This window comes from Oncorhynchus tshawytscha, linkage group LG16 (genome assembly GCF_018296145.1).
Source record: "Oncorhynchus tshawytscha isolate Ot180627B linkage group LG16, Otsh_v2.0, whole genome shotgun sequence".
In the NCBI taxonomy this organism is placed as follows: Eukaryota; Metazoa; Chordata; class Actinopteri; order Salmoniformes; family Salmonidae; genus Oncorhynchus; species Oncorhynchus tshawytscha.
Window position 1 is genome coordinate 19906305 of NC_056444.1, and position 16609 is coordinate 19922913.

At 47.5% G+C, this 16609-nt stretch overlaps 1 protein-coding gene across 2 annotated transcripts in view; it reads left to right on the top strand.

Moving 5' to 3' along the window:
* Nucleotides 1-11070, top strand: part of ankrd33ba (ankyrin repeat domain 33ba) — a 24287-nt gene extending 13217 nt beyond the window's left edge. For both annotated transcript variants that reach the window (XM_042298939.1, XM_042298938.1), the window contains 5 exons: nt 6019-6148; nt 7336-7476; nt 7653-7794; nt 8326-8524; nt 8676-11070. In XM_042298939.1, the coding sequence (XP_042154873.1) occupies nt 6019-6148; nt 7336-7476; nt 7653-7794; nt 8326-8524; nt 8676-9221 (1158 nt within the window). In that variant the 3' untranslated portion in view covers nt 9222-11070. The remainder of the gene's footprint in view (nt 1-6018; nt 6149-7335; nt 7477-7652; nt 7795-8325; nt 8525-8675) is intronic.
* Nucleotides 11071-16609: the final 5539 nt, after the last annotated feature.

Genomic DNA, 16609 nt, shown 5'->3' on the forward strand with positions numbered 1-16609 from the left:
CATTTGCAAATAAATTCATCAAAAATCCTACAATGTGATGGGCTGGGGTCAACCTCAATCCACTACAGAACATAGTGCTAGGGCTGGGGCCAACCTCAATCCACTACAGAACATAGTGCTAAGGCTGGGGTCAACCTAAATCCACTACAGAACAGATTAGGATTTAGGGAGGACAAACAAGTTAATCTAGCCTTAAGAATAATGGTTTAACAACAAGCCTGCACTATTACTCAACATTTAAAAAAATAAAAACTTCAGCGCAGCTATTTTGATGGTGAGGTACAGTATATGAAAAGGCAATTTTTCACACACACATCCATTGTCTCACTTTGAGTTTTTCAAGGAATACCTGATTATACACCACACAAATCACTTAAGTCAAACACACACACGCACGCACGCACGCACGCACGCACACACACACACACACACACACACACACACACACACACACACACACACACACACACACACACACACACACACACACACACACACACACACACACACACACACACACACACACACACACACACACTTTCCCTGGAAGTACCTCTCAGACTGATTATTTCAGTAGGGTTTAGCCTGCTGCTTCTGTTCTCTCTATAGGCTTGTCTCTGTGTGTGTGTGTGTGTGTGTGTGTGTGTGTGGGTGTGTGGTCATTCACACTCTACTAGCTAGAACGAAAGATAGAAAGAAAGAAAGGACAGCCAAACACGTGTTGCACAATCAGTTGAGTGGCATAGAGTAGAAGAGTTTGTTTCCCAAGCTTGTTAAAGCCACTCTGAGAGCCTGTACACACACACACACACACACTACACACTTAACAGCCTATGAGTTTGAACTTTCAGCTCGCATTAACAATACTGCTAGCTTAATACACACACACACACCTACACACACACACACACACACCTCCACCTACATACACACACACACACCTACACACACCTCCACCTACATACACACACGCACACATAGATACACATATGCTCAACCTGTTGCTTTAAAACATCACCTTTCATTAACTGCAGGTTAATAAAGGCCAGCACACACTCCATCTCAGTCAGGATTAATGCTCTTAAAGGAGCTGCACTTCTCCTGGTTATCTTTTCTACTGTTGTCTAACATATCAATTTCACTAATTGACCCACTAGAAAGAACAGCCCAAGTTTGCTGTCTCTATGGTGTTGTCCTTTATGTCTAATATCTCTCCTATCCTTTTTGATTTCTCTGTCTCCTCTCATCTCTCATCCTATCTCTCCCTCTCTCCTTCCTCTCTCTCTCCTTCCCCTCTCTCCTTCCCCCTCGCCCCTTCCCCTAACTCTCCTTCCCTCCTTCTCCTTTTCTCTCTCTCCTTCCCCTCTCTCCTTCCCCTCTCTCTCCTTCCCTCTCTCCTTCCCCTCTCTCTCCTTCCCCTCTCTCCTTCCCTCTCTCTCCTTCCCCTCTCTCTCCTTCCCCTCTCTCCTTCCCCTCTCTCTCCTTCCCCTCTCTCCTTCCCCTCTCTCTCTTCCCCCTCTCTCCTTCCCCTCTCTCTCCTTCCCCTCTCTCTTCCCCTCTCTCCTTCCCCTCTGTCTCCTTCCCCTCTCCCCTCTCCCCTCTCTCTCCTTCCCCCTCTCTCCTTCCTCTCTCTCCTTCCCCTCTCTCCTTCCCCCTCTCTCTCCTTCCCCCTCTCTCTCCTTCCCTCTCTCCTCCTTCCCCTCTCTCCCTTCCCCTCTCTCCTTCCCCTCTCTCTCCTTCCCTCTCTTTCCTTCCCCTCTCTCCTTCCCCTCTCTCCTTCCCCTCTCTCTCCTTCCCCTCTCTCTCCCCCTTCCCCCTCTCTCTCCTTCCCCCTCTCTCTCTCTCTTCCCCCACTCTCTCTCCTTCCCTCTCTCCCCCTTCTCTCCTTCCCTCTTTCTCTCCTTCCCCTCTCTCTCCTTCCCTTTCTCTCTTCCCCTTCTCTCTCTCCTTCCCCTCTCTTCCCCTTCCTCTCTCTCTCCTTCCCCTCTCTCTCCTTCCCCTCTCTCCTTCCCTCTCTTTCTCTTTCTCCCTTCTCTCTCCTTCCCCTCTCTCCTTCCCTCTCTCTCCTTCCCCTCTCTCCTTCCCCTCCCTCTCCTTCCCCTCTCTCCTTCCCCTCTCTCTCTTTCCCCTCTCTCCTTCCCCTCTCTCTCCTTCCCTCTCTCCTTCCCCTCCCTCTCCTTCCCCTCTCTCCTTCCCCTCTCTCTCCTTCCCCTCTCTCTTCCCCTCTCTCTCCTTCCCCTCTCTCTCCTTCCCCTCTCTCTCCCCTTCCCCTCTCTCCTTCCCCTCTCTCTCCTTCCCTCTCTCCTTCCCCTCTCTCTCCTTCCCCTCTCTCCTTCCCCTCTCTCCTTCCCCTCTCTCCTTCCCTCTCCTTCCCCTCTCTTCCCCTCTCTCTTCCCACTCTTCCCCTCTCTCTCCTTCCCCTCTCTCCTTCCTCTCCCCTTCCCTCTCTCTTTCCCCTCTCTCCTTCCCCTCTCTCTCCTTCCCCTCTCTCCTTCCCCTCTCTCTCCTTCCCCTCTCTCTCCTTCCCTCTCTCTCTCCTTCCCCTCCTCTCCTTCCCCTCTCTCTCCTTCCCCTCTCCCTTCCCTCTCTCTCCCTTCCCCTCTCTCTCCTTCCCCTCTCTCCTTCCCCTCTGTCTCCTTCCCCACTCTCCTTCCCCTCTCTCTCCTTCCCCTCTCTCCTTCCTCTCTCTCCTTCCCCTCTCTTCCTCTCTCCTTCCCCTTTCTCCTTCCTCTCTCTCTCCTTCCCCCCTCTCTCCTTCCCCCTTCCCTCTCTCCTTCCCCTCTCTCTCCTTCCCCTCTCTTTCCTTCCCCCCTCTCTCCTTCCCTCTCTCTCCTTCCCCTCTCTCTCCTTCCCTCTTCCCCTCCTCTCCCCTTCCCCTCTCCCTTCCCCTCTCTCCTTCCCCTCTCTCTCCTTCCCCTCTCTCCTTCCCCTCTCTCTCCCTTCCCTTCCCTCTCTCTCCTTCCCCTCTCTCTTCCTTCCCCTCTCTCCTTCCCTCTCTCTCCTTCCCTCTCTCTCCCCTCCTTCCCCTCTCTCTCCTTCCCCTCTCTCTCCTTCCCCTCTCTCCTTCCCCTCTCTCCTTCCCCCTCTCTCCTTCCCCTCTCTCCCCTTCCCTCTCTCTCCTTCCCCTCTCTCTCCTTCCCCTCTCTCCTTCCCCTCTCTCTCCTTCCCTTCTCTCTCTTCCCCTCTCTCCTTCCCCTCTCTCCCCTCTCTTCCCCCTCTCTCCTTCCCCTCCTCCCCTCTCTCTCTTCCCCTCTCTCCTTCCCCTCTCTCCTTCCCCTCTCTCTCTTTCCCCTCTCTCCTTCCCCTCTCTCTCTTCCCCTCTCTCCTTCCCCTCCCTCTCCTTCCCTTCTCTCTCCTTCCCCTCTCTCTCCTTCCCCTCTCTCTCTTTCCCCTCTCTCCTTCCCCTCTCTCTCCTTCCCTCTCTCCTTCCCCTCTCTCCTTCCCCTCTCTCCTTCCCCTCTCTCCTTCCTCTCTTACCTTCCCCTCTCTCTCCTTTCCCTCTCTCCCTCCCCTCTCTCCTTCCCCTCTCTCCTTCCTTCCCCTTCTCTCTCTCCTTCCCCTCTCTTTCCTTCCCCTCTCTCTCTCTTTCCCCTCTCTCCTTCCCCTCTCTCCTTCCCCTCCTTCCCCTCTCTCCTTCCCCTCTCTCTCCTTCCCCTCTCTCCTTCCCCTCTCTCTCCTTCCCCTCTCTCCTTCCCCTCTCTCCTTCCCCTCTCTCTCCTTCCCCTCTCTCTCCTTCCCCTCTCTCCTTCCCCTCTCTCTCTTTCCCCTCTCTCCTTCCCCCTCTCTCCTTCCCTCTCTCTCCTTCCCCTCTCTCCTTCCCCTCCCCTCTCTCTTCCCCTCTCTCCTTCCCCTCTCTCTCCTTCTTCCCCTCTCTCTCTTTCCCCTCTCTCTCCTTCCCCTCTCTCTCCTTCCCCTCTCTCCCTTCCCCTCTCTCTCCTTCCCCTCTCTCCTTCCCCTCTCCTTCCTCTCTTACCTTCCCCTCTCTCTCCTTCCCCTCTCTCTCCTTCCCCTCTCTCCTCTCCTTCCCCTCTCTCCTTCCCCTATCTCTCCTTCCCCTCTCTCCTTCCCCTTTCTCTCCTTCCCCCTCTCTCTCCTTCCCCTCCTCTCCTTCCCCTCTCTCCTTCCCTTCCCCCTCCCTTCTCTCTCCTTCCCCTATCTCTCCTTCCCCTCTCTCCTTCCCCTCTCTCCTTCCCCTCTCTCTCCTTCCCCTCTCTCTCCTTCCCCTCTCTCTCCTTCCCCTCTCTCTCTTCCCCCCTCTCTCCTTCCTCTCTCTCTCCTTCCCCTCTCTCTCCTTCCCCTCTCTCCTTCCCCTCTCTCTCTTTCCCTCTCTCCCTCCCTCCTTCCCTCTCTCTTCCCCTCTCTCTCCTTCCCCTCTCTCCTTCCCCTCTCTCCTTCCCCCTCTCTCTTCCCCTCTCTCCTTCCCCTCTCTCTTCCTTCCCCTCTCTCTCCTTCCCCTCTCTCCTTCCCCTTCTCCTTCCCCTCTCTCCTTCCCCTCTCTCTCCTTCCCCTCTCTCTCCTTCCCCTCTCTCTCCTTCCCCTCTCTCTCCTTCCCCTCTCTCCTTCCCCCTCTCTCTCCTTCCCCTCTCTCCTTCCCCTCTTCCCCTCTCTCCTTCTCCTTCCCCCTCTCTCCTTCCCCTCTCCCCTCCCTCTCTCTCCCTTCCCTCTCTCTCCTTCCCTCTCTCTCTCCTTCCTCCTTCCCTCTCCTTCCCCTCTCTCCTTCCCCCTCTCTCTCCTTCTCTCTCCTTCCCCTCTCTCCTTCCCCTCTCTCCCTCCCCTCTCTCTCCTTCCCTATCTCTCCTTCCCCTCTCTCCTTCCCCTCTCTCTCCTTCCCCTATCTCTCCTTCCCCTATCTCTCCTTCCCCTCTCTCCTTCCCCTCTCTCCTTCCTCTCTCTCTCCTTCCCCTCTCTCTCCTTCCCCGCTCTCCTTCCTCTCTCTCTGGCATTAAAGTTGCTTGTTTTGGCTGATGAAGTGTTGGCCTTCCGGAAAACACTGGGACATTTACAGGAGATTCCAAGCTGTGTACACACACACACACACACACACACGCACGCACCCTCACACACGCACACACACACGCACGCACCCTCACACACGCACACACACACTCACACACGCACACACAGGTTGCACTGGCATTCCAAAAACACGGCACATCAGAAAAAGGAATTTTCCACAAGGATCAAAGTTCTGTTTTAATAGCAAACAAAACTTCTATAATATTTACTGAATGATATTGGTTTTGGACCATGCATACAGGCCTCCTGTTGTCGTCTAACCTCCATGACACTGGCTCGGATATCATATGTTTCCCAGTTAGGCAACAGAACTGAACTTCTCATTCAGCCAACTTCATACATTCCATAGTGTGTGGCGGATTTTGGCTCTGTCAGCTAGATGGGCCTGTTCATCAACTAAGTTTCACTTGCAGAAAGACATGGAGGCTCAAACACACACACACACACACACAAACAGACATACACACACACACAGTGGCCTTCCCGGAACAGGAGTAGTCACCTCAGTGCTACAGGTAGAGAGGGTAGGAGGGAGAAACAGAGTTGTATTTAGTAGAAGACAGAACAGTGAGACACTTGTTCTGAGACTAAACAGTCTCTCTCTCTCTCTCCCCTGCTCTCTCTCTCTCTCCCTCCCTCCCCCCTGCTCTCTCTCTCTCTCTCTCTCCCCTGCTCTCTCTCTCTCTCTCTCCCCTCCCTCCCCCTACTCACTCTCTCCCTCCCTCCCCCTGCTCTCTCTCTCTCTCTCTCTCTCTCCCTCCCCCCCCTGCTCTCTCTCCCCTGCTCTCTCTCTCTCTCCCTCCCTCCCCCCTACTCTCTCTCTCCCTCCCTCTCCCTCCCTCCCCCTGCTCTCTCTCTCTCTCTCTCTCTCTCTCTCTCTTTCTCCCCACCCCCTGCTCTCTCTGTCTCTCTCTCTCTCCCCATCTCTCTCTCTCTCACTCTTTCTCCCCACCCTCTCTCTCTCCCCATCGCTCACTCTTTCTCTCTCGCGCTCTCCCTCAGACGGGGCTGATGGTGGCGTGTTACCAGGGTTACGTTGATGTTGTCATAGCGCTGGCCCAGTGTTCTCACCTGGATGTCAATTGGCAGGACAAGGAGGGGAACACTGCCCTCATCACCGCTGCCCAGGCAGGTAGGACACACACACACCTACACACTCACCCGCATGCGCGTACACACACACACACACACTTCAAAAAGGTTCATTGCCCTCTCTTTATCTCTCTCTCTCTCCCTCATTCCTCTCTCTCTCCCTCATTCCTCTCTCTTTCCCCCATTCCTCTCTCTCTCCCTCATTCCTCTCTCTCTCCCTCATTCCTCTCTCTCTCCCTCATTCCTCTCTCTCTCCCTCATTCCTCTCTCTTTCCCTCATTCCTCTCTCTCTCCCTCATTCCTCTCTCTCTCCCTCATTCCTCTCTCTTTCCCTCATTCCTCTCTCTTTCCCTCATTCCTCTCTCTCTCCCTCATTCCTCTCCCTTTCCCTCAATCCTCTCTCTCTCCCCCTCATCCTCTCTCTTTCCCTCATTCTCTCTCTCTCTCTCCCTCATTCCTCCCTCTCTTTCCCTCATTCCTCTCTCTCTCCCTCATTTCTCTCTCTTTCCCTCATTCCTCTCTCTCTCCCTCATTCCTCTCTCTTTCCCTCATGCCTCTCTCTCTCCCTCATTCCTCTCCCTTTCCCTCAATCCTCTCTCTCTCCCTCATCCTCTCTCTTTCCATCATTCCTCTCTCTCTCCCTCATTCCTCTCTCTTTCCCTCATTCCTCTCTTTCCCTCATTCCTCTCTCTCTCCCTCATTCCTCTCTCTCTCTCATTCCTCTCTCTCTCCCTCATTCCTCTCTTTCCCTCATTCCTCTCTCTCTCCCTCATTCCTCTCTCTTTCCCCATTCCTCTCTCTCTCTTTCCCTCATTCCTCTCTCTCTCTTTCCCTCATTCCTCTCTCTCTCCCTCATTCCTCTCTCTCTTCCATCATTCCTCTCTCTCTCCCTCATTCCTCTCTTCTCTCTCCCTCATTCTCATTCCTCTCTCTTTCCCTCATTCCTCTCTCTCTCCCTCTCTCTCTCTCTCTCCCTCATTCCTCTCTCTCTCTCTCATTCCTCTCTCTCTCCCTCATTCCTCTCTTTCCCTCATTCCTCTCTCTCTCCCTCATTCCTCTCTCTTTCCCTCATTCCTCTCTCTCTCCCTCATTCCTCTCTCTCCCTCATTCATCTCTCTCTCTCTCCCTCATTCCTCTCTCTTTCCCTCATTCCTCTCTCTTTCCCTCATTCCTCTCTCTCTCCCTCATTCCTCTCTCTTTCCCTCATTCCTCTCTCCCTCATTCCAGGTCACATAATGATCAGTAACTACCTGTTGAACTACTTCCCTGGTCTGGACATAGAGAGGAGGAACTGTCATGGCTTCACTGCTCTGATGAAGGCTGCTATGCAGGGCAAGGTGGAGTGTGTACGAGCCCTGATGCTAGCAGGTACTTACACAGATGGACACAAACAAATTACTTTACTTTCACTTATATTTCAATATTTAACTTCAAACAGTAACTTCTAGCATGAATAACATCCACCACCAGTAAGGTGATATCTTCAGGATGTCGTCATACATTCTTCTCCTCATGCCTTTCCTTCTCCTCCTCTCCTCTGTAAGGAGCTGACATGGAGACGAGAGACTTTGGTCGTAAGCTGACCTCCAGAGAGTGGGCGCTCTTCACGGGACGCTACGAAACCGCCTGGGCCATGACACGCCTTCTCTCCCGACCCTGTCCTTATCAACTGTGTGACGCTTACAGGTAGACTCAACTTTATGAGTAATGTTGATGAATGATGAGGATGACAATAATGATGATGGTGAGGATGATAATGATGATGATGGTGATGATGATGATAATAATGATGGTGATATTGATGAGGATGATAATAAGGATGATGGTGATGATAATAATGATGATGGTGATGAGGATGATAATAATGATGATGGTATGGGGATGATAATGATGATGATGGTGATGAGGATGATAATTGTGATATTGATGAGGATGATAATAATGATGATGGTGATGAGGGTGATATTGATGAGGATGTTGTTGGTGGTGGTGATGATTCTTATCATTATATAATGTCATCGATATAATTGAACATGGTTATATTTCCAATCATATTATTTCCTAATCTGATATTATTGTTATGGTCCAGAGTGGCCCCAGCTGGTTTCTCTAATAGCTAATGCCCCGGAGGCTGTGTGTAGCTTGACATACTTCATAGAGTACTACCACTATTACTAGCTAAGTCATTATATTCATGTAATTGTATAATTGTTCCAGTCCAGAGTGGCCTCAGCTGGCGTCTCTAGTATCTAAGGCCCGGGAGCCTCGAGGCTGTATGCAGCGTATATCAGACACCATACGAAACGCTCTGACATTCGCTAACATCACAGAGCCTGACGACGAAGGAGTCTTAGATCACCTAGTCACCGTGACAACAGCCCTAGGGAGCCCCTTTGTGGCACTGGCGTGTACCACCGTGAGTTAGAAACTTCTGTTTCTTCTTTCTTCCTCTTTTCATCTTTCTACTATTTAACCTTTCTCTCTGTCTTTGTCGCTCCCTCTCTCTGGCTTTATGTTCTCATTGCTCCCTCCCCCTCCTTATGTATACCTTTGTTCTTACTCTCTAGGTGTGTCCGTCAAGCCCGCCCTGCGTGGGTAAACGTCGCTTCTCCGTCCCGGAGATTCTCCGACGCCAACGGGCCAAAGAACTGAAAACCCAGAACCCTGAGAGGCTCGACGACCACCGCAAACTCTTCCAGAATTCACGGGTCACTCTGGTGCCTAAACCTCCAAAGGATCGGCGGTCCAGCCTCCCGCCGCAGAACAAAAGCCCCACCACGACTAACCCGGGTACGGTGTCTGGGTCTGGGGCCGTTTCCTCGGTGGCCCTGCGTAGAGCTAGCCTGCTGCCCCTGGGTATGGTGAGACGTAGTAGTGTACGGCCAGGGCTGTCCATTCCCAAGGTGAGAATCACTAAGGCCCCAACGCCAACCTATGAACCTGAGAGAGTCCGCAGGAAGAGCAGCTTTAAAGACGGTGGGGGCAACTTCCTGCAGCTCCCAAAGTGGAGGTATAAAGAACTGAAGGAGGAGAGGAAGAGAGCGGAGGAGGCAGATAGGAGGAGGGTGGAGGTGGCCACGAGACGGCACCTGGCTGTCGGGAAGAGGAAATGACCCCACAAGAGGAAGTGATGTCACTCCACCCTTTCCTCCACTGTTGCCAGGCCAGTAGATAGTGTTCAAGGGGGTTGGATACTTGAAATGTTTGATGTTAACTTATTTTCGTATTTATTTTGCTTTCTTTGGAGTAAAAGTGACAGCGCTTTATTTTGTAATGCATTTCCTTCACAAAATCAGCAGTATTTTAATAGGGTGATTTCTGTATTACCTGGCACTTACCCAGGTTACAAACCCATATGACCTGACTGACTACAGATAATGTTTCACTGATATATCTGACGCATCACAAATGGAAACGTTCTTGCCTAAAATGACACAATAAGCATCAGGGAAGGGTTTGAATGGGACAAATAAGAAGGGTTACAATATTGCGTAGCCTATAAAACCATTGAGTAAGCCTACCAGCATGTCAAACTGATTTACCGCCAAAGATAAACATAACCTTTATTTTATAAGCAATGGCATTTGTCTGAGCAATAATAGTTTCTTTTTAGATAGGCACCATGGTATGTTTATATTGGCTTTTTGAAAGCTTTTTTAATTCTGTGAATGTATTTTGCATATAGATTGTACCGAAAGGTTGCTGGATCGAATCCCCAAGCTGACAAGGTAAAAATCTGTCGTTCTACCCCTGAGCAAGGCAGTTAACCCACTGTTCCCCGGGCGCCGAAGGCGTGGATGTGGATTATGGCAGCACTTCCACACCTCTCTGATTGAGGGGTTGGGTTAAATGCAGAAGACATTTCAGTTGAATGCATTCTGCTGTACACCTGACTAGGTATCCTCCTTTCCGTTTCATCAGGTATTGTCAATAAGAGATATAAAAGGTGGCTTTTTTTAATCCCTTTTTATTATCTACTAAAGTAGACACATTAAGAGAATGTGAATGAAATGGGTTTTAAAGTCTGAAAGAAATATCCCAACACTGCACTGTTGTGATGTGACACTTATGGGCTCTAGTCAGTCCGTATCGCTGAAAGCATTACGGATTATGCGAGACATTTTAAGGTCATTTCCGATTGAGCCGACATATGCAGTGTTTACCGTGAATGCAGCCGCTGCTAATACGAGAACATTGCTTTTGCATCACTTCCATGATACGGATTGAATAGAGCGCATTATCTAGCATGTGGGGGGGAAACTGGAACAATATCCTGAAATGTTTGCATATTATGAATGAGATCTACAAATTGCTACACTGACCTCAGATCAGAGTGCTTAATACAAACGTGTACTTCGATGACAAAAAGACAGAACAGAGGTCATAAGAGTAAGGAACTATTCCATGTAACTTGGTTCAGACATTTAATAGAAAATTGATGAAAATAGCTGGGAGGTATGAACATAAACAGCAACTGGAAAGCACTGATATTATATTATTATGGTAGGGATTGAAGAGAAGATCATTTCACGGTAATAACCCCAAGGACAGGACAGGAAGCTTTAAGTGCAATCTTCAAGTGTGTCTAATAGCCATGGTGATCAGTTGCTGTGGCGTTACCAGGGGGCAGTGGTTGGCCAAATAATAATGTCTGTAAATAAATGGAGCGGGCTATGCAGGAGTGTAACACTGAAATGCTTCCCAGTGGAAGGTAATCTTAACTTGAAAATGACAAAGTGCATATTTCGACTCGCCCCCAGACATATCGCTAAACACTCTAGACAAATTCTGTTTGCCCCATCTCCTCAAAGTGTTCACTGGTGGAAACTCCCTAAACACTCTGCTTATACAGTTGAAGTCAGAAGTTTACATACACTTAGGTTGGAGTCATTAAAACTCATTTTTCAACCACTCCACAAATTTGTTAACAAACTATAGTTTTGGCAGGTCAGTTAGGACATCTACTTTGTGCATGACAGAAGTAATTTTTTCAACAATTGTTTAGACAGATTATTTCACTATCACAAATCCAGTGGATCAGAAGTTTACATACACTAAGTTGACTGTGCCTTTAAACAGCTTGGAAAATTCCAGAAAATGATGGCATGGCTTTAGAAGCATCTGATAGGCTAATTGACATCATTTGAGTCAATTGGAGGTGTTCCCGTGGATGTATTTCAAGGCCTACCTTCAAACTCAGTGACCCTTTGTTTGACATCATTGGAAAATCAAAAGAAATCAGCCAAGACCTCAGCAAAAATAATTGTAGACCTCCACAAGTCTGATTCATCCTTGTGAGCAATTTCCAAATGCCTGAAGGTACCACGTTCATCTGTACAAACAATAGTACGCAAGTATAAACACCATGGGACCACGCAGCCGTCATACCTGTCAGGAAGGAGACGCCTTCTGTCTCCTAGAGATGAACGTACTTGTGTGAAAAGTGCAAATCAATCCCAGAACAACAGCAAAGGCCCTTGTGACATTTCACATTCTTAAAATAAAGTGGTGATCCTAACTGACCTACGACAGGGCATTTTGACTAGGATTAAATATCAGGAATTGTAAAGAACTGAGTTTAAATGTATTTCGCTAAGGTGTATGTAAACTTCCGACTTCAACTGTATTTTTAGTTGATGTGTGAACAAGTGTACACTTCTCTCAGGAACCCACACTGTTTTACAGATTCACTACATGTTTACAAGACTGTTGGTTTGTTTGTTCGAGTGGTGATGGAACCACAAGGGGACCAAAAATATCCAGGCCAAATATTCTACAGAATTCTTGTTTTATGGTGAATAAAACCCAAACTGTTTTACAAGCTCTACTGTTTGTGTGTGTTTGCATAGTTTCCTGATAAGTACCAGGTAACAGCCAGTGGAAACAGGCATGTAAAACCCATTGTTATGAAGGGAGAGGGATAGGCTATAGACAAAAGCCTTCAGATAATATTGAGGTCACTCTTTTGAGCAGCTGCTGTCTGAGATGGTCACCTGGGATTATAAACCCTGAGATGTGGTCAGCACTTCTGTCAGCCTGGAAAATCTCCCTCTGCAAATCCACCTCCTAACAGCAGATTTAAAATCAGATTAGCCAAAACCCAATCCTATCCAGAGCAGGGGTAGGAAACACAAGTTGGTACACTCTGCTGGAAGACAGGGGTATTGCAGGCCACACTCATGGTATTGCAGGCTAGGCTCAATTCACTCTATGAAAAGAGACATGATCACTGATTTAGGAAATTAGCATGATAAGCATTTAGAAATAAGCATAAAACCTATTTTATCTGGTATTTAGTCCTTAAGTATCAGTGCTCATGAAGGAATGCGCACTGATAGATTGTAGAATATTAGGACATAGCATCAGTATCAGAGTAGAGGTCTATATCAGTAGTACTTTGTGTCAAGCTCACACAGTTCTGTTCACCCTATCAAATGTCAGATAGCCCTGTGTTTGTGTAAAGAAACATGCAGGCCTTGACCAACTAGGATTAGGGTTGAACCATGTGGCCATGAGGCTAGGGTTCGGGTTGAGACTAGGATTAGATTTGAACCATGTGGTCATGAAGCTAGGGTTTGGGTTGAGACTAGGATTAGGGTTGAACAATGCGATCATGAAGCTAGGGTTTGGGTTGAGACTAGGATTAGGGTTGAACCATGTGATCATGAAGCTAGGGTTTGGGTTGAGACTAGGATTAGGGTTGAACCATGTGGTCATGAAACTAGGGTTGAGACTAGGATTAGGGTTGAACCATGTGGTCATGAAGCTAGGGTTGAGACTAGGATTAGGGTTGAACCAGGATGTGGACATGAAGCTAGGGTTGAGGCTAGGGCTGAACCAGGATGTGGACAGGAAGTTAGGGTTGAGGGTTAGCGTTGAACCGAAATGTGGACATGAAGCTAGGGTTAGGGTTGTGGTTGAACCGGGAGATTGCCTTGAAGCTAGGGTTAGGGTTGAGCCGGGATATTGCCTTGAAGCTAGGGTTAGGGTTGAACCGGGATGTGGACACTAAGCTAGGGTTAGGGTTGAACCGGGATATTGCCTTGAAGCTAGAGTTGAGCCGGGATGTGGACACTAAGCTAGGGTTAGGGTTGAACCGGGATATTGCCTTGAAGCTAGGGTTGAACCGGGATGTGGACACTAAGCTAGGGTTATGGTTGAGGCAAGGGTTCCCGCTAAGCACCTCTTTTCCTGTCTTCAATTCCTAAAAATCAACCCATAGCCACTAAGCACCATATCGAGATGTGAAAGGAATGGAAAGGTATCGGGAATCTGGTTGAGGTAAAGGAGGGCAGAGAGATGGAGGGGATAGGAGAGAGAGGGAGGGGTGTAGCTTGTGTTCATACCATGTTGTATAGATAGTATATGTAGATTGTGTTTCATACTGTTGTGTAGATAGTATTCACACCCCTCGAGTTTTTCCATATTTTGTGTTACAGCCTGAATTAAATGTATTAAATTTAGATTATTTTCTATCTGCACATAATGTCAAAGTTAATTACACTATATATGCAAAAGTATGTGGACACACTTTCAAAATTAGTGGATTCTGCTATTTCAGCCACACCAATTTCTGACAGGAGAATAAATTAGTGCTCACAGCCAAACAATTTCCATAGACAAACAATGGCAGTAGAATGGCCTTACTGAAAAGCTCAGTGACTTTCAATGTGGCACCGTCACAGGATGCCACCTTTCCAACAAGTCAGTTGGGCAAATTTCTGTCCTGCTAGAGCTGCCCCGGTCAACTGTTCGTGCGGTTATTGTGAAGTGGAAACGTCTAGGGGCAACAGCGGCTCAGCCACAAAATGGTAGGCCACAAGCTCACGCAATATAACCACCGAGTGCTGAAATGCATAAAAATCATCTGTCCTCGGTTGCAACACTCACACCCGAGTTCCAAACTACCTCTGGAAGCAACGTTAGCACAATAATTGTTTGTTGGGAGCTTCATGAAATGGGTTTCCGTGGCCGTACACAAGCCTAAGATCACCATGAGCGATGCCAAGCATCGGTGTAAAGCTCGCCGCCATTGGACTCCGAAGCAGTGGAAACGCGTTCTCTGCAGTGATGAATCACACTTCACCACCTGGCAGTCCAACAGACAAATCTTTGGTGGATGCCAGGAGAACGCTACCTGAATAGTGCCCACTGTAAAGTGTGGTGGAGGAGGAATAATGGTTTGGGCTAGGACCCTTAGTTTCAGTGAAGCATACAATGACATTCTAGACGATTCTGTGCTTCCAAGTTTGTGGCAAGTTCGGGAAAGGCCCTTTCCTGTTTCAGCATGACAATGCCCCCATGCAATAAGTCAGGTCCATACAGAAATGGACTGTCGAGATTGGAGTGGAAGAACTTGACACTATCGAACATCTTTGGGATATATTAGAACGCAGACTGCGAGCCAGGCCTTAATCGCCCAACGTCAGTGCCAACCTCACTAACACTCTTGTGGCTGAATGGAAGCAAGTCCTCACAGCAATGTTCCAACATCTAGTGGAAAGCCTCCCCAGAAGAGTAGAGGCTGTTATAGCAACAAAGGGGGGGACCAACTCCATATTAATGCCCATGATTTTGGAATGAGATGTTCGACGAGCAGGTGTCCACATACACCAATAGTATGTCCAACATTTTTTTAAATTAACTATAAATGAAAAGCTGAAATGTCGAGTCAAGTATTCAACCCTTGTTATTGTAAGTCTAAATTAGTTCAAAAACTAAAAATGTGCTTAACACGTCACATAAGTTGCATGGACTCACTGTGTGCAATAATAGTGTTTCGTGACTACCTCATATCTGTACGCCACACATACAATTATCTGTCCCTGAGTCGAGCAGTGAATTTCAAACAGATTCAACCAAAGACCAGGGAGGTTTTCCAAAGCCTCGCAAGGAACGGCACCTATTGGTAGATGGGTAAAAACACAAAAAGCATGGTGAAGTTAATAATTACACTTTGGATGATGTATCAATACACCCAGTCACTACAAAGATACAGGCATCCTTCCTAGGTTGCATGAGAGGGAGGAAACCATTCAGGGATTTCACCTTGAGGCCAATAGTGACTTCAAAACAGTTAGAGTTTAATGGCTGTGATACGAGAAAACTGAGGATGGATCAACATTATAGTAACTCCACAATACTAACCTAAATGACAGAGTGAAAAGGAAGCCTGTATAGAATATAAATATTCCAAAGCATGCATCCTGTTTGCAATAAGGCACTAAAGTAAAACTGTAAAAAATGTGGCTAAGAAATTCACTTTATGTCCTGAATACAAAGCGTTATATTTGGGGCAAATCCAACACGTCACTAAGTACCGCGCATCACATTTTCAAGCATGTGGTGGCTGCATCAGGTCATCGGCAAGGACTAGGTGGGAAAACAACAGAATAAAGCTATGCACAGGAAAAATCCTAGAGGAAACCTGCTTCAGTACGCTTTCTAGTCACTGGGACACAAATTCACCTTTCAGCAGGACAATAAGCTAAAACACAAGACCAAATTTACACTGGAGTTGTTAACCAAGACATTAAATGCTCCTGAGTAGCCTAGTTACAGTTTTCACTTCAAATAGGCTTGAAAATCTATGGCAAGACCTGAAAATGGATGTCTAGCAATAATCAACAACCAACTTGACTGAGCTTGAATCATTTAAGACTAATGTGCAAATATCGTACAATCCAGGTGTGTAAAGCGCTTAGATTTACCCAGAAAGACAGATGTAATCGCTGCCAAATGTGAATTTAACATGTATTGACTCAGGGGTGTGAATACTTATGTACAGTAAATGTGATATCTGTATTTAATTTGCAAACATTTCTGAAGACATGTATTAATTATGAAGTAATGTGTGCAATGCCTTTGAATTCAGGCTGTAACACACCAATGTGGCATAAGTTAAGGGGTATGAATACTTTCTGAAGGCAGCATGTGTGTAGAGTTTAGAAAGAGATATGCAGGTCACAGAGCTCAATACACAACGGTTCCATTTGTTCATGGATAACACAGAATATTACATAATACATCCAGTAACAACGAAGACATAACAATGATTTTAAAGTTAAATCTTTATTCATGACAACCACACCTAATGCTTAAGTCCACTCACTGACTAAGGACTTTACTCAAGAAACAAACTGAGTAAAATAAAAAATATATATTTTTAAACTTTATTAAATAAACTTAGGAAATTACTCCTTCTTGCCTAAATGCATTTCCCTGGAACCCTGAAATGTGGTGTTGACAATAACCACACTTGAAATGAAGGAGGATTGTGTGTATAGTCTATGACATTTCCCTTAGAACTACACTGAACAAAAATACAAACGCAACATGTAAAGTTTTGGTCCTATGATTCATTAGCTAAAAAAATAAAATCTCAGAAATGTTCCATATGCACAAAAAGCTTATTTCTCTCATATTTTGTGCAAAACTGTGTTTCCACCCCTGTTAGTAAGCATTTCTCCTTTACCAAGATAATGCAGCCACCAGACAGGGG